At 37.3% G+C, this 25,541-nt stretch overlaps 2 protein-coding genes across 2 annotated transcripts; one reads left to right on the top strand and one right to left on the bottom strand.

The window, feature by feature from the left end:
• Positions 1 to 6,525: 6,525 nt before the first annotated feature.
• On the top strand, positions 6,526 to 16,433 carry LOC104437995 (protein FIP1). Its single transcript, XM_010051049.3, has 14 exons — positions 6,526 to 6,915; positions 7,136 to 7,223; positions 7,322 to 7,430; positions 9,670 to 9,719; positions 9,858 to 9,924; positions 10,624 to 10,696; positions 11,467 to 11,522; positions 11,758 to 11,854; positions 12,116 to 12,200; positions 13,628 to 13,690; positions 14,166 to 14,225; positions 15,044 to 15,136; positions 15,723 to 15,785; positions 15,913 to 16,433. Exons 1-14 carry the CDS (start codon positions 6,860 to 6,862, stop codon positions 16,003 to 16,005), a joined length of 1,053 nt encoding a protein of 350 aa, XP_010049351.2. The 5' UTR covers positions 6,526 to 6,859; the 3' UTR covers positions 16,006 to 16,433.
• Positions 16,434 to 17,192: 759 nt separating this feature from the next.
• LOC104437997 (tubulin--tyrosine ligase-like protein 12) lies at positions 17,193 to 23,028 on the bottom strand. Its single transcript, XM_010051051.3, is given in 18 exon segments — positions 17,193 to 17,381; positions 17,384 to 17,447; positions 17,668 to 17,791; positions 17,793 to 17,823; positions 17,905 to 17,974; positions 18,210 to 18,284; positions 18,412 to 18,735; positions 18,900 to 19,057; positions 19,450 to 19,615; positions 19,696 to 19,837; positions 20,168 to 20,275; positions 20,761 to 20,998; positions 21,001 to 21,016; positions 21,112 to 21,237; positions 21,315 to 21,531; positions 21,605 to 21,729; positions 22,013 to 22,264; positions 22,683 to 23,028. Coding segments are annotated over 18 exon segments (2,583 nt in total). The 5' UTR covers positions 22,950 to 23,028; the 3' UTR covers positions 17,193 to 17,301.
• Positions 23,029 to 25,541: the final 2,513 nt, after the last annotated feature.

A 25,541-nucleotide genomic window follows, 5' to 3' on the forward strand; every position in this document is an offset into this window, starting at 1 on the left:
TTTTCCAAACATTTTTAAGTTTTAATTAAACAAAAAATATTCATTTTTTTGAAAATGACTTCCTGAAAAATATTTTTCGAAATGTCCCATTTTCCACGAAATAAACGGATCCTGAATAAATGATTGGAAAGAAAAACATCAGCAAACCGGAAATTAGAAATGGTAATAATCCACACATATATAATTGGATATGTGTAGTGGAACATAACATTTTCTTGGCTTAGGATTAGCTCGTGAGGAGCCTGATGAACCGGAACAGCGTGCTTGGATGTTTTATTCTTCGAGTGAGACGTATGAATCATTTTACGCAAAAACTGATTTTAGCCTGCCGAGTTTATCATGTGGAGAAGGCATTAGCGACCAATATGTGCACGGGAGGCCTTCTCGGCCATTAAAAATCCCCTAAAATAATAATAACAATTTCATCCTCGAATTGCTAACACAAGCACCCTGACGCTATTGCCATGAATTGTGTCGACCCTGGGTGCATCTCTTGCATTGCGCCTCAATGCCGACCACATGGTTATGATGGGATTGGGAACATGATGTGTGCAGATATCAATTGAATTCTTTGGACCTAGACATGTCCTTAAAAGGCTTAAAGGAAGAAATAATAGGGAGGATCCACCTTGAGGTGAGAGATCCTATACTATCTTCCTGTATCTCAGTCGACGGGGAAGAAAAAGATTCGTGGCTGAGATTTTTTGGGGAGGGCGGAGGGGGGGGCAACCACATTGCCAAGTGGTTGAACAATAGCATGCCAAGTTGAATTGGGAACATGACGTGTGAATATATCAATTGTATTCCAAAAAATATTATGTCATCTAATACACCATCATATTTTCAAGATGTTTTCAAAATATCAGACCATCAATATCTTCTCCAAATAAACTTTCATAATCAAGCAATTACATATTACTTGAATTGAATCAAGTAATATTTTAGTTTACTTTAGAGATTTTCCTTTTGAATTTTAAATAAAATGAATTTTTTTTTTATTCTATTGAAGAGAGAGAGAGAGAGAGAGAGGTACTCAAATTATTTAGTATTTAGAGGACGATTTGATCAGTTAACTGAAAAATGCTGTATTTTAGCCAAAAAAAAAAGATGTGAAAATAGCTCCATCCAATTTCAAACTAGATTTTCACCAAAAAAAAAAAAAAAAAGTTCAAACTAGATTATGATGTCAATATCAAATTATCCAGGCAAGAACAATTACAAACTATCCTCCATAATTTTGTGTGACAATTTTTATTGAGCAATTTATATGTACATAGCACTCATGAATTCGAATGGATATGATTTTTTGTACTTTAGATAATGTAAGGAAATCTTCTGTTTTTAAAAATCTCAGTTATTTTTTCCTTCCCTAGAATATCCTTAATGATTCATATTACACATATTATATGCATGGCATAAATTCATAATTGTCTCTCAAAACGTTTTAGTATCAAATTTTTGTGATTTTCTACCGTGCAACAGCCTTCCTAAAAAAGATGCTAGATCTTGCAACATTCTTCTTTTCCTATACTTATTTACACACTTTTTTTTTTTTTTTACGTTGTGTATTTTCTTAATAATTTCCCTCATTTGATGATTCAAATATGTTATAAGAAAATTGCTTTAATTAATTTTTTAAATCCCAATTTTTTGAACACACTCAATGCTTGTGCTCATTTGATAGTATATACAAATTGAAGAGTTACTTCTACCTAGAAGCGGCACAAAAAAATAAAATAAAAAATAAATAGATTTCTTTTGTGGTTTTAGAAAAGTAAACCAGGTTCTTCTGTGGTTTTAGGTGAAAAGTGGAAACGAAAAGAAAAGACTCAAATTCCGACTTGTCATTTTCCTCTTTTCAGTCTCTTCATGGAAGACCCAACTTTCTAGATGCTCAAGATGCACCTTTCCAGCTACATCTTCTTAATATGACCAGCAAACAAAACAAAAATCTTTTCTGGGCACACTTAACATGAATATGGTTTAGAGCGCAGTTCCATCTACAAACTTTTGCAATTATAAATCAATTGGAACGCCTCAATATTGATGTAAGTGATAAAGTTATTAGGCGATTTTTAATTCCCATCCTACTAATCGCGTGGTTGCTTAAACCAATGATTCAAACTTAACAGATTGATTGGATTTGCAAAGTGTTTTATGAGCTTTGAATAGCTAGGTCTCTATGCCCATGACTTGGATTATCAAAAAAAAATATTAATTTATAACTTAATTAGGGCATGAAATTAATTATATCTTAATCTATGTTTTCTATTCTTATTCTTATTATTATTTTGCATCAATCGGGCTATTTTCTTCCTACCCACTAATTTGCTTCCCGAATTACCAATTTTCCCAGTTGGAACCTCGTCAAGATGTTCCATTTTAGAATGTCTTTTCTTGCTTTATGTTATTGTCATGCATGTCGTTCTCTAACATGGTCAAGTTAGGATGAACAAATCAATCCATCCACAACTACCTTACCTTCTCCATGGAATTTCACCAACTATGACCACGATCTATAGAAAAGAAACGTAGAAAGATACAGTTCATTTTGCTACCTTGATGAGCTAAAACTTTGTTCCAAAAGATCACGTTATTTCGATATTTGGTGTTGTTCTAATCGCGTGCAATAGTTTGATTAATTCACTCATCATTAAATTGCTTTTTGTAGTTAGTGCTACTGCAAATCGTTAAGATCTTTTTTTTTTTTTTTACAAGCGCTTTCATCTTTTAAGTTGCAACATATAAGTCTTAATTAATCACAAGAGAAATGCTACTAATGTCATTAAAAAAATTGTACAGTCTTGATTAGAGCTCTTACCTACTTCCATGCAATGTTTATATTAAAGCAATTGGACAATGAATAGTAATCGGATTTATGTGGTCCCTTAAAAGCTTTTCAATGACTTTTATTTTCTATTCCAGACAAATGGTTTTTATATTAAAGCGACAGGACAATGAATAGTAATCGGATTTATGTGGCCCTTTAAAAACTTTTCAATGACTTTTATTTATCTATATTCTTTTTTCCTTTGTACCTAACCCTAAAACTACAATTTGTATGCATTATTAATTTCTAAATAAATGGATGGAATAGTGAACGTGACTATTGATGATGTTTTCTGGAGGAATTCTGATGATGTTAATTACCTTTCGAACTCACATATCTATAGATTCTTATTTTACGAATGAAATCAAATCAATACAAATTACAAAAAAAAACTAAATAGCAAAGGGATAACGAGGGTGCTAGAAAATTTCTTAATTAGATTGTTTACTTTTCTCAAAATTCACACTTTATTTTTATTTTTTCCATTCTCAGTTCTAATATATCCTTAGTTTCCATTCTCAGTTCTAATATATCTTTAGCACTTTTGAAAGGGCATCATAAATAGAAAATCCAACCGATTAAGCCTGCATAACTATTGATTAATACACGTGAATTCAAATGTCGACATGATTATTGCAATATATTAATCTCAACATTGACAATACAAAATTCCACTGTATATCTCACACAAGTATATTATACAATTCATATTTATAGTGACTTTTCTACATCTCACGATTCTCTATAACCCTATTATCTTAATCTCTTTTGTACTTTGTGAGTCATTTGTTTCTTTTTTTTCAATAAATTCTAAGACAAAAAGTATTGATGAGTAAAATCGAATTGGTCCTGTGCATCAACAAGGTCTAGAATCTAGTAGCAACTTCATTCGTGGCGATTTTCAAACAAAAAAGGCTACCTAATCTCTCGATCCATTTGCTCATAATCAATGCAACAACCTCTAGTAAGACCACAATACTTTCCATGGTACGTCATCGAGACTATTTTCAGCTCAACTACCAAAGAGAAAACCCTAACCGGTTTGATCTCCTGGGCGGCTTTCTTTGCACGCGCAATAAAATCACATTCTAAATTTGAACAAAGAAAATTGGGCGGTTTGCTTTTCCGCAAATTGTTAGGCAACGTAAATCTGAAATGCAGGACGAAAATTGCCAGCTGGGGTCTCGATGATGGCGTCAACGGTCAACGTCAATCAATTTTTGGGCGAATTTTCCATCTGACAGATCAGAGGAGGCTCGGGTCCGAGAATCTATACAAAGGAAGACGAGCCGTGTCATCATCTTGTCAGCATGTGAGCGGCATTATTTGCTTTGAAATCCAATCCCATTCGATTCCTTTCTACGATCCAACCCGTTTGGGCACTTGATCCCGGCTATACCACTTGACCTAAAGGCTTTATGCTTGTTTGACGATTTTGCTTTTTCTAAATGATTTCTATTGAATTGATGTCTAATGTTAATTTGCAGATGAATATCCATTTAGCAAAGCTAATAAGATTGTGGAAAAGAGTCAGAAAAAGATGTTTATGTAACCTTTTAAATCATCTCGAAGGATCGAAATTGCATGTTTTATGATCATTGTCAAATGCAATTGATCGTCGAAACATGTGACACTTGCCGGCTTGATAAACACCGAAAAACCTTTCTTATTAACTTCATCTTGAGAGCATTGACAACAAGAGAAGATTACCGAAACACTATTTTCTAATTTCTCAATCAATTCGGTGTCCAAACTTATTTTCACCACCAACATTTTCAAGCTCTTTCTAATGATATAAATCAAAGTTAGATCGAATGGTGATATTGCTGTCACATACATCTCTCGGATTTAGCTATTAAACTTCTAGTGCTTGTTTGCCTTACATGATGCCAAAGTGATGTTGTTCTAGTTAAAAACTAGCTCTTTTAACACTCATAAGCGCTTAAACATTCTAACTTCTCAACCTAAAGAATCCTTACCTACTAATGCACAAATAGGACTCAAAATTTGGATTCAATCTTTTGACTTGCACATATAGATAAATGGGTTAAAGCGTGAAATTTTGTTACTATGATTGACTTTTCAATGTTTAATTGGTCGAAACTACTCTGAAACATATGAACTGCCCATAGGGGTCATGCTCTTTTAACACTAGTCTAGGTTGGAGCATCCTCTAATTGGCTTAGATATTGATTGTGGTGGTGGTTGAGCTACTTGGCTATACATCCGAACTTTAGAAAGATGGAGAAACAATCAAACACACAGATCTCCTCGGCTGTGCCTCTGCAAACGGAAAAAGTGCAAGAAAAGCAAGTCGCTCTTGTGCGGAAATCGAAACGCAGCCCGGAATCGGAATCGCATCAAACTAGGAATCGAAATTACAAGAACGGAACGAACGTTACATCACATGAAAACAAAAAGGCAGAGAGATGAGCGGCGGCCTCCTGCTGCAGCATCGCGAGAGAGATCGCTCCAATTCTTGACGGCATTCGGCCTGCGATGGTAGCAGGATCGTGGGCTTGACGAAGGACCGAATTAGATGTTAAGTTAAAAGGCCTGCAAAGACGGAACGCATCGTTCTTCATTGGGCCGGTTTTCAAAGCTTCGAAAAGGCCACGGAAAAGGCGCCGAAATGGCAGGAGAAAAATGGGCAAGAAAAATCGACCTGATCGGAAGTCGCGTGATTTGTGCTCGATCCTCTATCGAGAAGACAGCGTGTTTAAGGGCTCCTGTTTGGCAACGTCTTGCAAATGTCTTGATTCCGATTTTTTGTTCCTAACCGCCGGGACGAGAATCGCGTTTGGTAAATTTTTTGTTCCAGGGAACGATTTTGGACAAGATTTGAGAATAAAAAATTGATTCTACGTCCGAGAATCGAAAAGAATCAAAACGTAAACTCTTGGTTGCCATCCACCATTGCTCGCCGCCGTCCGCCGTCGCCCGTCGGTCGCCGGGTTCGCCGCTCGGCCGCCGGAGGCAAGCCCGGCCGACTGACGAGGCCGGGCCTTGCCAATTTGACGAGGCCGAGCCCGCCGGGTGGCCAGGGCCCGCCCGGCCCGGCGAGGCCGGCCGCCACCACGGGTTGGGCGAGCCTCGCCGGCACCGGCGAGGCTCGGCCTCGCCGCACTGGCGAGGCTCGGCCTCGCCGACCGGGCGAGGTCGAGCCTCGGGGGCCGGGCGAGCCTCGCCCACCGCCAAGTGAGGCTCGCCCGGCCACCGGAGAGGCTCGCCCGGCTCGCCACTGGCCGAGGCTCGGCCGATGAAGGCCGACCTTCAGCCGAGGGCTCGACGACGTCCTAAGTGAGCGTCGCTGCCTGCCTCGGCCGCCGCCGATCCTGGCACCTACCAAATGAAGAAGAAGAAGAATAGAAAAAAAAAGGGAAAAAAAGAAAAAAAAAAAGAGGAAAAAAGATAAGAAAAAAGTAAAAAGTAAAGAAATTATTTAAAATTTATTTAAAAATCAAAAGAAATTAATTTGGAATGTAATCAATTAATACAAGACTCAAACACAATTCTATTCCGTAATAAAAATTTTAAACAGCTTACAAACGCGCTTTTTCTCGTAATCGCCTTCTAACAAAATAAAAATAATCATTTCTAGAATCGCCTTCTCGTAACGTAATCGTTCTAAACGCGTTTAAATTCCTGTGATCGCTTGTGCCACTCACCCGCCGTCCAGGAGAGGTGGTGCCCCTCAGGTCGTCTAGGTTTTACGTGCTGCCGATTGTACGGCGGTTTTTCGGAATTCAAAAAGAAAAAGAAAAAAAGGGCAAGAAAAAGGAAATACTCTTTCTCTCTCCTCTCTCTCTCTCTGTGTTGAGTGTCGCGCAAGGAGGAAGAAAGAGGTCGCAAAGGCTTTTCGCTTTCGCAGTCCCATCGCGTGAAACTTCTCGCCAGCTCGAAGGATGCCGATTCGCAACCCGCGCGAATGAATTGCACTGCGCCCGCGCTCTCCTTCTCCTTCTTGTTCCGGAAATTGTCGACGCGGCCCCGCTGAGAACGGGGGTGGCGAGGATCCAGTCGACGAGGATGGCCACGGACAGGCACGCCTCGGTGGCGGCGACGTCCCCTGAAGACAACGCGCTGTGAGTGTGGACGGCGGACTGAAATTTTGAATTTTGTGTTCTGGGTTTCGGTGTGTTGCTCCGGATGATGGATTGACTTTGATGGACTCGGAGTCTTGAGGGTCGATCGGCTAGTTTCGGCTTGAATTGTTTCGACTGGAGCTTCTTCTTTTCTTACCAAGAAAGCATTTTGTGTTGATGCGCGATTTAGGGTGGTCGTGGGTGATTCTGGGTCTTGCAGGTTCCTGGATATACTGCACGAGGCGCCTTTGTTCGGTCACCGGAAGCGCACCCCGATTTACGGCAGCATTGCGTACTGTTTCTTGTTGGCAAGTACATTGCGTATGATTAAGCGAGAATTGTGAAATGCGATGATGTTCGGGTGTTTTTGTTGCGAATTGGTCGCTGAATGTTTGTTATTTTTTAGGTCGGGTATGCTGTTTTGGCTGTTGCAGCTCCGTGGATCTTCAAATCTATAGAAGCGCTGATCCCGGCTTTGCTTTGCAGTTGCAATGTCGCCTTAATGATAGTCACAGGTACTTGCATTGATCCTTTCCCTTTGCGAAAAGAGAGTATTTATTGTGGTTTTGTGGGGTTCTAGCACTTATGCTGAATTTCCTGTTATTTATCCTCTTTGTCCATGTAATTGTGTGACTAGATTCAGATATATACAGATGATCTTTCCTGATACATGCTTTTGTGAATGGTATGGTGATTGTGGATAAGTATAGAGAAAGAGTGATGTGAAGATGGAATTATCCTGGGGAAATATGGAGTATAAACAATCTAATCCAAATGGGTCAAAGATGGAGAGTGCAATTCTTGTAAATAAAGATTTTTGAACCATGAGAATTGGAAAGGAAGTAGTAAACAATGGGCTCTTCCGGTACACCGGCTTCTCTCTACGAAAAGGTTGGATATCCTATGAGTGAACTGGAGCAACACATTTGATTCCTTTAGCGTGCAGAATGCAACAGAAGTGTTAGAGCAAAATGTATGCAGCCATAGTAATAGTGATAATGCCTTTTAATGAAAAGTTTGGAGAGTCAAAGTACCAAAATACACACAAGATGACTAGCAGAAATGAGAAACATTGATGTGTGCATATTAAAGATGATAAAACAGGAATTGAATTATGGGAGAGGTCCCCTTTTCTCATGACATGGAAGAAAATTTGTGTGGATTAAATTGAGCAAGTGAAATGAGGGCCTTGAAATACTCTGGTAGGAACTTTGACTTTGTGCTAGAAGAGTGGGTCAAAAGGGAGAAGACCTGAGAAGTAATGGGTGAAAACTTTTTTGGAAGGACCCTGAGTATCTGCAAGATAATAAATGTATGAGAAGAAAATGAGAGAATTCATATAGCTAAACCCATCTAGGGAGAAATGTCTGATTGCTGTTATCATCATTTCAGGCAACAGTCGTAGTTGAATCAACTTGTGGGGTCTTTTTCCCAATAAGACTTGGTTTAGGCCTCGAAAATTTTAGCTAGAGTATGATGTATCTCACTTTCAGTTGCTATGGAAAATGACTATAAATATACTGGCCACAAAGCATTTTCTGCCTACAGCCCAATAGTTGGAAGATCATTCTTGCTGAATTTAAGATGATACTATACATTACAAGTGCTATAGATTGATCCTGTACTTTCCTGATTGGGATATGGAAAGTTGTTAGTGGTTAATCTGAATTTCCTTTCTCCAAAAAACTAGATTCTAAGCCATGTGTTACCAATTAAATTTACTTATTAATACCTTTTGTATGACAATTTGTTTCAAAAGAAGGCCAAAAAAAAAAATAAAAATGAAGAACTTAAATTAACAGAACTATAAAAGATAATGAGATATGATTTTTTTTTTTCAAAATTGTGTGATGTATAATGGAATTTTATTTCGTGAATGTCAAGAATAATACTTTTTATCCAATCTTCAAAATTGCAATAACCATGCTTAGACTTTGATTTCACTTATGTTAGTCTATACTCGTGCACACTTAATCAATTGAATGTTTATACAATGCACTGTTCTAACTACTACCATCGGTCAGATAAAAGAATAATTTTAAATGAAAAGTGAGAATAAAAATAAAATGTGGATCAACAAAAATGTGAGTTTGGAAGAATATTAAAATCACTAGAAATACTCAAGAGGGCTTCAACCTTGTACTTATGTTCACTATTTGATCCGTTTATTAATAATAAAAGATTGCATATAAATAGTAGTTTTAGGGTTGGGCAAGGATGAATATGAATAAATATAGAGGGAAAAAAGTTTGTTTGGAGAAAAAATAAAAGTTATCAAAAAAATCATCTCATTACCATTCATCACCCAACCACTTTAAGATATAAAATATCTGCTTATACAGTATGACAGAGTAGATCAAGCAAATGTTCTTTGACTTCGCTACATGAATCTGATATTTGTTGGATTCAGAGGAGGGGGACATACTTTGGATGCCATGCTGCATTAGTTTTGTGCTGAGAGATATGTGTGTAAAGCCTGTAAATTTGATGACGTTGTGGTGCTTGTTTGGAAATCACTTGGTAACTTCTGTGATATATGTTAGCAATACCATTTTGCGTTGCCAAAATACATTTCTAAATTCTGCATTTGCTTCTTGTGCTTATTTGCCAATTCCCAACCCTCTTTCTCCTCCAAAATTGGCCCCATTATGCATTTTTTTCTGTGTTGGTGCTATTAGACAACTGACATTTGTTTGCTATACAAAGATCTTGCTAAATGTTGATTCTATTTCATATAATGTTTCATTGGTTCAGGAATCTTTCAACAGTATCTGGTCTACCAAGTGCAGAAAATACGTCTGCAGGTAATCTGTCTCCATTTCTGCAACAATGTTATGGAGTGAAATGGGGAGGTGGCATTCCTATAATCATTTGCTGCCTTCTAATTAGATATGTGAGGTTTTGTGACTATTTGTTTACCCTAAGTTTTTCTCTTTGGATAGGGTTACTATAGTTTCAGCCAGAAGTTGAAGCATATTGTCCGCCTACCTTTTGCATTCACAGCATATGGTATGTGGTTTCAATTTCTTGATTTTTTCATTTGGACAAATAAGATGATACTATTAACATCAGCAGCAACTTTCATGTTTTGCTCATTTATTAATCTGTTTGTTTATTTTGACTACCATACATGAGATAAATCACCATGGTCCTAAACATTGAAAGCTTAATGGTTCCTTGTAACTTGAGTCTTCTTTAGTGCATGACTTACACAAAATGAGATATCTGATGCACTTCAAGGAATTTCATAGCTTTGCTCTTAGATTATTCTGCACATAAGCAGTTTCTTATTTTCATTGTGACTTATATGGTGGAATAAGAGGCTTCTCGATCTTTTATATGCATATGTGGAAGATTGGGAGCAATAGCTTCGTAGGGAAATACTCTTAAGTATAACCCAAATACAATCCGAACGTGGACATGGAATAGTCTATGTGGAAACATATTAGGCCTCTAGGACTAGATAACTAGTAAAACCATGCAGTGCTGGTTTTGTTTGTTTGATATTGTAGTTGTGTGCCAGGGCTAGGGGCAAATGGTTGGGGTGTTTCCTTAATTTATGAGTACCTTTTACTATAAATGCCAGAGGAAATATTGTTATGTTCTATCATCTTCTCTATCAGAGGCAAAACTTCAGTGGGATTCGCATAAAGAAATATGTCGTCTATGATGCTGCTGGTACTGACTTGAGTTTCTTTTGGATGCTAGGAACCGCTGCTATGCTACTTGTCATTGTCTGGAATCGCTATGTCAGTTTTCTCTCCATACCTGTGATGCTGAGGTATGACAACCGCCCACCTATATCAATGGTTCTTGTTTGACAAATGGCATTGGCATGTATATAGCATGAAAGTTCTAGAATAGAATTTTTCTGTTGCAGCTTTTGCAAAATGGATGATTAACCTTAGTTTTATCTTTGTTTAATGAAAGCATAACAGAAACCTATCAAGCAGAATGAAGTTTTACAAATTGAGAATAGAGATTATCTGTCTTCTTTTTCCTGAGAACTGGTTGCTGAATTTTCACTTGGATATTGGATAACATGATGAAGTTCTTGAGGAGAGTTCAAACATTTGATGTGTCATGGAATATGTTTATTAGACTTGCTCTATGTTCTTTTGCATGGAACTGATTGCTGAATGTTGCTTGGTTTTTGATGAAATGATGAAGTTTTTGAGGAGAGGTCAAAGATGTAATTATCTTAGGAATTTGTGATTTAGCACATGATCTATTTTCTTTTCCACTTACTGGTTGAGGATGTCTCATTATCCCTTTGTCATCTTGTTAGTATTACTGCTGTAGCCGACCCATTATCCTTTATTTATCAATCTTACAACAGACTTTTTCCTCTTTTGCTTCTTATTCTTTCTCTTTGTTTTTGTTTGTTTTTGTACCCCATTAATTTAGTTTCTAGATTTTTGTACCCTTTAGGATTGAGTGCATGAAATCTAACGCTGGTTTGAGTAGTCTCATTTTTGTTGAATTTTTGTGATTGAAAATTCTTGCTCATTTCTGTGCGTAATAATAATTTCAATTGTAATGGACATGCAGGATTATCATGGTCATAGAAGCAATATGTGCTGGGTCTTTTATGAGTGTATATATTGGTGAGTAGACATGCATCATAATAAACGTCAAACTTGTAAGAACCTCTTGATACATGCTCATCTCACACCAATACAGTCTGGAGTTGTACTTTAATTTTTCTTCGTTGTTCCATGATCCAGATATGAGCTCATGCAAACACATTTATATTGAGTATTCTTCTCTTGATATCGTGAGGGTTAACAAATTGTGTATCATTCTATCAGCTTCGGATTTTCTTTTTGTTGGTGCATGCAGGATATGTCCACCGTTACAATTCGTTAAATTCTCATCCTGATGTTTTAAAGTCACTATACTCTCCACTTCAACAGTCAAGTCCTTTGGAAGCTGTAAGGTTGATATTCTTTCTGAAGCTTGAAATTCGTTATGTCTACTTTTATTTCTTAAATCATGAGTCATGTAATATACCTCTTCTGGCCTTGCAATTTGGGTCCTTATATATTGATGTTATTGGAGTTTGTGACACTTGGTCTCCTGTTGGAGCAGTTTTGATTTGCTGAAAATATAATTTGAACTAACAAACAGTATTGCCATGAATAATGGTTGATACTTTAATGGATTTCATGATATGGTGTTGTGATAATATGTGCTGCAGATACCATGATGGTGGACGGCTTTCTGATCAGCAAATGGCTTTATTGCAGTATCAACGTGAGAACCTCCATTTTTTAAGTGAGGAGGTAGGTGTTTTTTTTTTTTAAAGCTTAATGGGTGTTTATGATTTTGGTTTGCACTTGTTGATCCCTCATGGCAAGACGTCTATGAGCTCTTTCTGTTTCAATCATTGGAAGATTGAGGTTCATGGTGTTCTATATATATTAGAAATTGCCAGTGTGATGCTGCAGAACTTCATGAAATTTCATTAAATTCATCCAATATGATTTTATCTAGTCAATACCATTGGCAGAACACTCATCAGATTGATTTATACTTGAAACATCTAAATCTAGTACATTATGAAATGTCAAATATTTGTTGCCTGAGGATCAAACAAATTTAATCAATCGTATATGGATTAACCTTACTGTAATAGGTCCTTCCTATCATTTAGCATGAATACTAGTTCAGTATCAATATTTATTAAATGAAAATTAAATTCTAACAGCAGAAAAAACATAACCAGAAAAAAGCAACTTGTTTTTTTGGAGTTAGTTTCGTAGCCAAATTAGGTCCACCTGCTTACCATCCAATGAATGTGTAACTTATCTTTTACATCAGCTTTGGACTTAATATAAATCCTATTTCTAAATTTACAATAGTATTCTTTAAATTTTGATGGGAAATATAATAAATAATTTTTTCTTAAAAGATAATAATAAATGCCATTCTTTTGGTTCATCTATCCATTCGTGATGAGATGGAAAACAACCAAGGAAATGGGAAAAATTGAAAAGTCAGAAATTTCAAGAAAGAAACTTAATGAAGAAACTTAGAATAGAAAAGCACTCAATCAATAAATTCCAAGCAATGCCTATTCTTGATAAGATATAAGAGATATACAATGAGTTATTCAAACTTGAATAGGTATCACAAAATTTTGGAAGAATTAACAAGTTGAAAATATTAACAATTATAAAATGAAAATCAAAAGCACACATGGTTAGGTTAATTAGGAAATACAAAATAACTAGCTACAGTGATATAATCAATGAGAGGCAGAAAAAATAGAACAAAGTAAATTTGTCTGTAATTAACTTTGAAAAAAGCAAACAGACGAAAACAAAGGAAAAAAGCAAAATGATGCAAAAGATAGAATTTATCTTTACTTAGAGTGGTATTGAAATTTTTTTTTCTTTATTTGAATTGAAAGAAAAAGAAAACAAGAAAGAGGAACACAAAAAAGCAAAGTAATGCTAAAGGGGGCGTTATCTGGATTTGACTTGTCGACCTTGGGCCTGCAGAGAATGGCCATGCTCCACTCCACTGGGCTATCTCATACTACATGTTCTCTTGTTCAACTTTTGTATGTATAATGAAATAGTGAGCCGAATTACAAATTACCATTTGACACGTGGAGAAACATGGTAGACCCCCAGCTGTTTCTCTCTTGATATGCTACTATAGTGTTGTCAAAGATAAGATAAAAAACTGTAGGATTGTGCTGCAGGTTCTTCGACTGCAAGAATCCTTGAGCAAATATGAGCGATCCAATGACGGGAGCACTCCACAGGTAGTATCTTTTGGCTCTCCTTCAGTTACATGGTTGAAACTAGAGTATGAAGGTTCTTGAGAAGGTTTACTGAGTCGATATAAAGATCTAAAGAAATTAACATATTGATAATGATAATTCTTTATATAAATGTTGAGCAGTAAGTGTGCTGTGTGCTTGTAGAGATGAAATGGTTCTATAAAAATTATTTCAATTCTTTACTCTACCACTCTCTTATGTAGCACATTATGTGGGTGAGCCTGCCAATCTCATTGTGATTCATATGGAGACGGATGATCTACCTCCCTTCTTAGATAAGTTAGCCACTGTAGCTGAGGACGAAACAAGTTTTATGTATGTTCCTGGATGTGAATGGATTTCAGACAACTAGTGATGGTTTAAGTTGTTTTGTTATCTACTGAACACTGATATTCCTATAAACAAACGACTGTTAGTTGGCCATGAGCAATAGTGATTCTCAGCGGCTGCTTTTCAGGTTGATCTGGCCCACCTATTGGCAGCTCGTGATCAAGAGTTAAGGACGCTCTCAGCTGAGGTAATATTATGTCCTACCATCGGAGTATGATCTCTTTAATGGGAAAGTGCAGCTTAATTTAGGATGTAAATGTGCGACCTGCTGCCAAATGACAATCATTTGCGTTATTCTTAAGGCTGGCCCCAATCAAATTCAAGTTAGTGAATGGAACCTGGGAGATGAAAACTGCCAAATTGATGTCTTTACATGATTTAGAGTAAATGATCATGTGGAGGAAGCTGTTACAAGTTTCTCCACATGATTGCTTTATCACAAAACGTTTAAGTTAGCGGTAATATGGCTATAATCATTTTGTAAAAGAGGCATCACTGTAATAACAAGGAAGTTAGGTTCATATATTCAATTTCTTAAAGCCGTGAGCCTGTAAACATATGAGACATCAGGGGATAACTTACATCTTCGGGTTTTGTTTTCTGTTGTATTATTTTTGTTCCTTATATACATGTCAAAGATTCGCTTGATCAAACACCTAGTTATATAACAATTTAACTCAGTGATATATATTATTTATCAATATGTACTCTAAACTATCATAATGGTTTAAATTCTGATATCCTATCAAATGACTTGGCTTCTTTATGGAAGTTTAACTAGAAATGTTTCATGATTGAAGAAATTTATCTTGGGCTTCATTACCACCTTCATAACCTTCACAATATGCCTCTTTCGCACTTCCTGACTCTGGCTTTATTGATTTTTTCATTCTTGTTCCTTGACATTATTTGTGCTTCCTTGGTCAGTTGAATCCAAGATCATGATTGGCAATGTGGACATATTATATCTAGTATTCTGTTGGTGACATTTTTGGCATAATGTAGATGGATCAACTGCAGTCAGAGCTTAGGCTTGCTCGGTCTTTGATAGCTGAGAGGGACTCTGAGATCCAGCGTGTTCGCACAACTAACAATCAGGTATGAAATATGGACTTTTCTTTTATGGACTATAGCAATCACTCCAACTCTGTTTCAATATCAGAAACAAACGTGGAAGCAGGATGATTTTTTTTTTTAACCTAATCGAGAAGGATGAGAGTTAAAAAAGGTAATAGCAGTCATCCCACAAAAAGAAGTTACTAGAGAAAATTCAGTAAAATTCACATCCCCTCTCTAGGAATCAAAGGGAATTGTCCTCTTTTAACATGGATTTCTGTTTGTTCTTTGTCTTACATGCTTGAGCTGGGGATGGACCTGCCTCATCTCATAACTGTTTCGCTGACATTGTAGCACATATCCCACTAGTTTCAGTTAAAGTTCTGCTCTGTGAGGCCTTTACAAAGTAGATTATAGACTTGCCTTGTGAATTGAAAATCCTTCTTAGAAATTATTCCTCTTTCAAGGGTTTAATACTTGCAAGGCTGGTTAGGAAAGGAACTGTTGGAGTGGATGTCACCTGGAATTTACTTTGCAAGCCATTACACATTTGTCTTCTATACTACAGTTAGGTTGTTTTCTTTCGTGCTTATGATGACTTACACTGCAATTAATTCTTGAACAACAGTATGTTGAAGAACATGAGAGGCTAAGAGCTATCATAGGCGAGTGGAGTACTCGGGCAGCAAAGGTACTGTTTTGTTTATTTTCTTCATCATGCCAATGTTTATAAATCAGCGATTGTGTAGTGCATAGCACCTTTTGTATCTTTCATTTATGAAATGTTTCTTCTAAGACAATGATTTGACCTTTTGAAGCTTGAACGAGCCTTGGAAGAACAGCAAAAGAAGATAGCATCAAGCAACCAGCCACAAAGTTCAGCAGCTTCAACAGAGAAACAAGGACCTTGATAAGCTTTGCTGTCATATTAAGGATGATTTTTGTACAGTATCTGCTTAGTCATTGGTCAAATAGCTTCTAGATTTTAGAACATCTTGATTACGGTGTCATGGCCCTCAAGGCCTTATCATTGTTCAAGAAAAGAGAAAGGACTGACCATATCTGTTCACTTGTTAGGAGTGTGGACATGTGGAGGATAGGAAGTACTGACCATATCAATGTCCATTTACTGATCTTCAGGGAGTTTGAAATTGGGACATGTAGAGGATGTAAAGTGTTCATGTTGAATCAAGCTACTAGCAAATGCAGCCAAGCTCTTGCCAGTGTTGCGTGTGCCTCTTTCTTTAGACTCACTAGGGTTATGGTGATGCTCTAAAAGTCAAATCTTTCGATATGTAATGAGTTCATTTTTTCAATGACCCTTTATCAGCACTATCAATTGTGGCGCTCCATACCTTGTGCGAACATACGTACCCATCATGTACTCAAATCTGCTCTCAGCATTGCCGTCCTTGCAAGTGCAGGTGCTATTTAGGGAATGGTAGTAGAAAGGGCGAGAAAATAATGCTCCCCGGAATTCCTTGAAGAGGATAGAGGTGACTAAATGCGTTGAATGCACATTATAGGCGAAGATGTTTCGGGGTTCAGGTCATGATCGACTCTTTCATGCTTGATCTCTCTAGAAAAAAGCTTAGAGAAGGTAATAGATTAGGGTTCAAGGGAGTATAATTAAAATTGTTGATTCAGGTCCTTTGCACATTTTTTTCCTAGAAATACTCAACCGTTCTCAGGCCTAATCAGGTTCTAGGGGCCATGTTATACTGACCATCATCCGTGTGTCCGTTGGGCATATGAACTTCTACGCATGAGTTTTAGCCTGAGCCTACGGTATCATCATCACCACACATTCGCTCAAACTCCCACGTCTCATTCAGGTATCTAAGCCAATCAGTTAGAGAGCTATAACGCCTATTAACAAGTTCGAACGGTAATACTTTATATGACAATGAGGGGAATTGTGATCCTTATAACTATGGAAAATGTTTAATTGCCCTCTAATTCTCTCTTGCCATGCAACTCTTCACAGTTGATTTGGGAAAGGCCCAAGGGACAAATTGCCGTTGCGACAGGAAAAGTAAACACTACAAGAATATTTGTAGAGATCAAATTATGCGGCACTGGTGTTTTCGTCCCTTACTTTTACAACATGACAGACCAAGATAACATTAGTTGAAAAAAAGACAATTCAACAAAAAGACCTTACTTTAACATACATTGGAAAAGTATGTTCATCTCTGCCGAAACCATCACAATGGGCTAACATGAGTGGTTTCATTTAGGAAAAGACAACCAAAGACATCGTTGAAGAAGTTGGAACCCCTCATTTCTTCCCTTTAAAGACAGATACCATATCATACTTGCATGCTCTTGTACAGTCAGGACAGTAGGTCACCTACATATCATGTGAAATTGTCTTAGAAGATTAGTGATAATGAGGATTGTCTCGCCATGAATGAGCATGAATTGTATTGTCTTTCCTCCCATCAGTAGCAGATTTCAACAAGTGCCGCCGATTGCTGGGTGATGAAATTCGGGGAAAAAAAAAAAGAAGAAAGAAAGAAAGAAGCAGCTCCAGGATATTTACAAGAGAAATACACAATTCAGTTACATACCTCTAACAACTTGGGTTTGAAAGAGCTATCAAGCATGACATCCACTCCATAAATGGCCCTAGACATTGGACTATGCATCTCAGGATGCACAAATGCAGCTGCCTCAAATACTGACCTGATAATCTTTTACCCTCTCGTGCACATCGGACCACTTAACTGTAATTAAAGGGAATCCAGTTAAAGTTGAGTATAGGGAGAATATTTCTTGTCAGGCAATGAAAGCCAAGACTTGACTACCTTTATGTTCCTCTTCAAATTCCCTTACAAAATCAGGCGTGTTTTTATGATTGATTCTTCCGCGATAATTCTGAAATGTATAGAAACAATTAGAGAATCAGTGATTCTTTATAACTTCATATCCCTAATTCATATTGACTACCTACCAATAAAATCATTGATAACTCCTTTTTCATGAAAGAAAATTGCACAAGATGGAGCATTTCATTTAAATCCTGGGTTGAACCTTCTAAAGTGTGAACAACAGTGCAACACTACCAAAAAACTAGGAAAATCATATGGAATAAGGTGCTGTAGAGACATACCATTACTGTAAAGTGAGTTTCATACTCAAAAAAGCTGTTCTTCTCCAAGGAGTAAGGGTTGTTTGCCAACCTTACCTAAAATTTGAGATAATTTCAGAGCAAATAGTGAGTACTGTTTGATGCAGTATCTAGATGAGACAAACATTGGATTAAGAAGAAAGTTTGACTGATGTTATTGATAGTTAATGAAATGCAACCTTACCCAGAAAACATCGGAAAGGAATATCTCTAAGGGGTTTATACTGCAGACAAGTACTATATAGCGGATATCAAACTTTTTCCCTTGGAACAAAGCAGGATGCTCAATGTACTTCTGACATATTTTTGGACCAGTCTCCATGAGACGGATTATGGCTGATATGTTATCGGTGACAGTAGTGTCAATAGTCCGTGCCATGTTCCAGGGCTTTAAAATCCACAGATTATTAAGGCCATCTCTTTTACGTATGTAATAGTCGCCAATAAGTTGAGACAACTGCACTTCCAAGTTATAAGTTGGCTGTAGCCAGTCAGGTGATCCATATGCCTGACAAATGTAGAAGGGAAAACAAATTTCAGAGTCAAATTTCTGGAAACATTAACTAATTTTTGGCTTCAGAGAGAACCCAAAACTTGCAGGATGATGGAGAAAATGAATAATATTCTAGAAACTTATCTTCTGCAAACTAGAGAAACCTAAATCTTTCTGACCTTTTGAACTGTCTCAGCCAAATGATGTTTCATCACAACACAAGCCTCATAAGGGAACTGATTAATAATTTGGTCATCTGTTATTCCAGTCGCTTTCTTTGTATCCTCATCAACTTGCATACTTGTCCAGATGATATGTGCGTCCTTTGAGTCAGAGGCTGCGAACCAAATATAATATTAAAAATGATGAGGAGACATAATGGTGAAAAAAGAATTGGCAAATGCTGCTACTTGTAACTCAGGTCCAAAATGAGTTAACTAAACACCAAGCAATCAGATTTATATCAAGAAAATGGAACTCAGAGACCACAATCATGGGCAACATGAAGCCTACATCAAATAATCAGGAAACAAAAATGTCCTGCCATCTTATTAGGAAAGTCTCGCCAACCTCCACTACTTCAACCAGATATATTGAGTTGATGTGAGCAATTATTGAGAAATGACAGCTCCTCGAACAATAATAGTCACTACAACACAAGCCAAACTAAAAGACAGCAAAGAAGAATGATGGGGTAAGTTCTAAAAGCAGTTTGAATCCAGTACATACTGAGGATGAACTCAGGCCGTTTAAGAAATTCTTCAACTTGAGGTATGTCAGTGTACACACGTAAAGGACATCTGTCACCTTCAAGCAGGCTTTTAGTCACCAAAGACATTGCAGATGGGGGAGTAAAACTTCTGGATTCCAATTCGTTACGGTGTTTCTCATATTCCTGGATGAACAAACAAGTATTAATGATAAATCTACAAGCAGCTGTTTAAAATTGTTACAAAATAAATGATATGCTTGTACTTTAATAAAGTAATTTTCAGGTGTATGAAACCAAGCAGTAAGTCTGGCGGATCGCTGTTTGTCCTCTCCAATCCCATAAAGATAATCACGGGTGCACTCATCACCCTCCTGAGCATTCTGGATTGGCCATAAGAGAGAATAGCTGGAAAACATAGAGCAGACCCATTATAAAGATGACTCTGCCACCATTTCGCTAAATAAGAAAAAAAATAGAAATCTAAACTGACAACATAAAGATTGGACGAGCCCTGGGACAATGATTGATGATTAAAAACACGAGTTTGTTTAGCTAGAGGGAAAAAAACGAGTTCCATAACTCGTCAAACTACAGACAGAATGTGACAATAATTCAGGCACTACATTCATTGGTCCAAAAAAGGAATCAAAAATTGCATTCACGTATAGAAGACAAGGTTGTCGAGCAGAATGATGCCAAAAAGGCAAAGTTGAAGAGGATATAGTTGTAGCTGACCTCACAGCTGATGCTAGGTTTCCCTCTGGCATGTAGAGAAATGGGGCCACCATGAAATTTGGCTCATCGCTGTGCCTTAATGCAGAGCCCAGTTCATCCATCACATACCTATGCCACCAGAGAGATTGCACTGTTTATATTATCACAAAAGACATCCTTGATAAAGTACATCATACGGGAATCTTGAATGCTATTCCATAATCATAGAAAGGCAATTGGCAATACATAGAATAATAATGGGGTTCACAGAATTATAAGGTCAGTCATGTCTGCTATTGATATCTGCACAAAGTTCTTAGAGCATTTAATAAATAAAAACAAAGCTGAAACAGATATGCCTTTTCAGATGGTGAAATGTTCTCAGGCAGTATTAAATGAACCGCATGACATTTCAAGTTAAATATCAAATAAAAGTATACTTAAAGTGAGAATATTACAAAGATAAACAGAAAAGACATATGGACATGTCTCATTGTGACATACTAGGCATAGGAGGACATGTCTCATGGTAATATACTAAGCATGGGAGGACCTTGATTATATATGGCTCATTGTTCATGTAAAGAGCAGGTCATTGAAAAAAGCACACATACCATGCAGGAGTCTCATCGATCTTTTCCTCATCTGCAAGTCTATAAGTCATTAAATATTGCCACATTGCATTGATAACCCGATCTGCAAGGGGCTCTTCTGGTTTCCATTCCGGAAGACGTGGTTCAAGGATAGAATCAATCACATGCTTCCCAGCTTCTAATATTTTTGTTGCACAAACACCATTAAGGAAAGAAAGATTTGGGAGTGATTCCAGAATCACTACTGCACTTTCACCGAGGGTCCAGGAATATCCACCTATGTAAATAATTAACCTCTATTTAAAAATTGAAACTTTCAAACTCTCGTGGTAAGTTCTTGGAACAGTTAATTAACAAAAGCAAAATAATCACCTCAAGAGCATTTAAGGAAGGAAACTGCTTCAAGACTTCCAACAACTCACTTGCTGAATTCTCTTCAAGTGAATTTCCCCGAAGGTTCAAATATGAAAGTGATGGCATCATAGCAGGTGAAAATGCCTGCAGAAAGAGTAAAACATATTAAAAGAATAACACAAATAAGTCACTAAGAACAGTAAGCTAATTGAGTCACGGACCTTATTAGCAAGATTGTGGATGCCTCTGCCAGAAATATCAAGAGATGTCACTTTGTGCAACTTATGGTCACTTCCGCAGTGCTGGCCTGGGTTATCCTTCCCATAGACGTCTGCACAGAATCCCAATGCCCACTCCCCAAAATTATGGGTAAAAGATGAATTAAGGATTTCAAGCCCAGGACAAGCCTGAAGAATTTTATCTGCCAGACAGCCATCACTGAAGGTAAAACCATTAAGCTTTTCCTCCTCTAAAAGCCTGCTCTAAGTTACTGGGGTGCAAATGCACATACCATTTCTCTACAACTGGATTATTGTTGAGCCACAGAGCTTTTAGATGCTTGAATTTGGTAACTTCATGAAAAATGATATCTGCCCTCTCAAGCCTGTTTCCACACAGGCTAAGAGCAATTAAATCCTAGCACAAGAAAAAATAAGCATGTAAACCATATGTTCATCACATCACAATAAGCTCAAAGATGGTACTGGATATCATCTCCAGGGCAAGTATGTTGTAAGGAAATGATGGTTGCTTGTGCATATACTCCACAAAACTTGGTAATGTTAATTTTTAGTCTATAAATAACACATGATAGAGTTTTTATACCATAACTATACCATAGTTATGGAAGATGAAATTGTACAACATACATATAATCATGCGTGTCATTTAATTCAGGAGGAATGTAGTGAACACCAACCGGAAATTTAGCAGATAAATTGAGAGATAAGAGCGTGTCATCATTGATATTGAGCTCATCGAGCTCCAACCATCTGACAGTGTCCTTGTTCTCTTTTGCTTTACACAGTTCATGTTCCAGCATATCCTCAATGCACATGCTGCCAGCCTCCGCTATCGAAGTCCCTCCCTCAGCTTCTTCATCTACATTCAGATCGCCATCGACACACATTAAAACAGCCATCCTCTGAGCCAACCCCGGAACTTCCTGAAGCTGTAAAAAATGCAACTTTATGAAGACTCGTGCAGCCAGGAATCCTGAGGTTTTCTAACTCAAAGTTTCAGAGAAAGAAAACCCAGTAGGCTTTGCAGTTGAACTAATAAAAAAATAAGTTTATGCATTTACTTATTCTGCATATTATAAGCAAAAAGAACATATCACCCTATAAAATGATTCTCTATTGTACACTAACACTATTATTATAAAAAACGGAATGTCCCGAAATCATACCAACTTCAATTTACCGAAGTCTTTTAACCTTCCACGACACTCAATTCAATTTCTCCCGTCACAATTCAACAGTCAAAACACTAGCTTTGCCATTACATACACTTAAAAAAATCCGATGCCCATTTCCACCATTAAAGAAAAGTTAAACCGGACATGGGTGTCGAAACAGAAAATCAAGAACCTGCTTGAACGCATCGGAGAGCCGGAAAGTCCAAGCATGGTCGACGAGGAAGACGTCGGACTCCTTGCCCATGAACCCCGAAGTGAGGACGAGCCTCCTCCGACGCCCATCCTCGCACAGCTCGATCTGGAAGCGCGCGCCGCCGTCGAAGGTGTCGGCCGACAGCTTCTTGAAGAGCCGCTCGTGCAGCGGCTGCGGCAACCCGGAAGCCGTCAGCAGCAGGCCGTGAACTTTCACGAAGTCCTCGAAGGTCTCGATCCTCGACATTGCAGCGAGCTTCGGTTCCGGACCGCGCGTGCTGGCTATGCCTTGCTTTGGCCGGGATTGATCATGCGCTGTTGCTTCGGTTTGGCGTTCCTCGGTGTTTCGAGGTTTATACGAGGTTTATGGAGATGGTTTGGGCCGATGGGCTCCGATCCAAATGATCAGAACGTGGGCCTGGAGAAATTATGAAGTGGATCCGGAAAGCTCCTGAGTCCATCTATTTGGACCCGATTGATTTCGGCGGGTTTGCAATTCCCGTAAAATGAACGTTCTTAATGAGATTGTTCGCATGATTTTGTCTAATTATAAATATGTTTCAACTTGATTATAAAGTATCATCAACAAAGAGAATGGTAAAAAAGACTCACATATTCCACCACAACTCTCTCTCCCTCCCCCTCTCCCCCTCCCCAATTAATTCAAGACTTGGGAGGTGCTAGCGACCCCCTATAGGAATTACCATGAGGTCTTATACGGTTGCATGTTCGAATCCAGTCATAATTACTCCCATTACTGACAAGTTTAAAGTTTGAAATTGACAAGTCCATCTCTGTAACCCCTATCAACACGCTAGCATTGAAACGTACTCATGTTCTTGAGAAAGATAAGTTATACCTTTATCACAAGGCCAATGGGAATGCAACCTTACTTTGAATAGACTTTATTGTGGCTTTTACTCTTTTATCAATTATGATTGTGTCGCCCTAAATTTTATCTTCAAAGAGAGCTTAAGATAATTTAGTGAATTATCCATATACATTATAAAACAATTTCAAACAATCTTTTAACCTTAAATCTTTGCACAAAATGACTTACTACTCATCGGTGGGAAAAATGCAATTTGAAAGGGCCAACATAAGTCCCATCATACTCCATAAATCTCCGGTACATTTAGAATTTTGTTTATTCCCCTGAACAAGCAAATTATATAAGTTTTTCTTTCAACTTTTATCACACATATGTGCACCCTTTTTGCTAGTGTTTAAAAAGAGTATGTTTTATTTTATGGTTATCAAATATTTATCTAGTACTTTGGCATCGATGTACTAAATGTGACAAGAATAGAAAAGAGGGAACAAGGGAGAAACCTTCTTTATCTCCTCAAAAAAAAAAAAAAAAACCCGTGGGAGAAAAAATTTCTAAGACGTGAATCGGCACATTATATTGACCTTAGACTTATGGAAATTTTGGAGTTGAGAACAATAAAATCGATGATAATAAATCAAAACCACGGCTCTTTTCTTAAATATCACACGTCTGATTCGGAATGAAGTGATTTCCTTCACACTTACATTGCTCACAACTAATCAAATGCAGGCATAATATTAACTAAGTTGGTAATTACTTGCATATTCACTTATTTAGAAAGCACTCACTTAGGAGGATCGACATAAATTAAAAGTCAATCTAATTTTTGGAATGTATGATTGGCAACTAAACCAACTCTTTATGAGTCATAAATGAGGTGACATATCTTTCAACTTGATGAATTGTAAGCGCATAGGTCATCAACACTAATTGAGGTTAAATCAAAACTATTGATATGATATAGGTTGTGATCTTATTGCCATATTTTTATTTGGTCAATATTTCTTCAAAAAGATGAGGTTTGGTGTTAATAGTATAATCCAAACATAACCATGGAAAACCCTATTTGTCAAATGGAGTCGAGGAGATCATCGGGGAACTTTCTCATAGAATGATAGTATCTATATATGTTTATTTTGCTTGGTAGGATAAACTTATTAAGTCGAAATAATCTCTTTGGAATTAGTATAAAGAATAAAAAGATATTAGTAGAAGTAGAAAGGATAAAATCAGTAAATTATCTCTAACTGTTGTTCCAATTTATCGAAGTGGAGGTTATGGTCCTCAATCACCGGCCGAGTGAGAAATTTGGGTTGTCCACTGGTCCTCAATTGACATTCGACCAAGAGTAAAGTAAGCTTTCTTATTGGTCTTCCTTGCATTTTGAAATTGAAAACAATGCGATCTGTTGCGATTGCCAGAATAGATCAAAACTAGGGCACTTTTCATGCCTATTACTTTTACAATTGGAATGGAGCGAGTTCTTCGCACTTACAACTCGCGGCTAATAAAATGTGAATTTTGTATGAAATGGAATCAATCATTACTCGTATATATCACACTTAACTTAGAAAGCATTTATTTAGGAAGATCGACATGCATTAAAATGCAATATACTATTTGACATGGCATTATGGGCAACTAATCCAAAGTCATGATTAGGTTGACATATGGTCCAACATGATTATGTAAGCGCATAGGTCAACGGCACTATTCTTATTTAGGTAATGAGTGATGTACAGGCTATAAATATGGATGATTCCCATCAAATTGATCATTCACAGAGGTAAAAGAAAAGCTCTATTCAAGCAAAGTGATAGGGATGTACCTTTGTTCGGGCAGTGACTTATCAGAAAATTTCTTTTGAAAGCATTTTTTGCTTTGCTTATTTTTTGGTAAATCACTGATCCGATCAGAGTTCATCCCTTTTGTCAACATCAACATGGCAGTGTGAAAAGATGCCATGTGATGTACCTCAGTAACCGGCAACTAGAGAGAATGCTAATT

This window comes from Eucalyptus grandis, chromosome 3, assembly GCF_016545825.1.
Source record: "Eucalyptus grandis isolate ANBG69807.140 chromosome 3, ASM1654582v1, whole genome shotgun sequence".
Classification (NCBI taxonomy): Eukaryota; Viridiplantae; Streptophyta; class Magnoliopsida; order Myrtales; family Myrtaceae; genus Eucalyptus; species Eucalyptus grandis.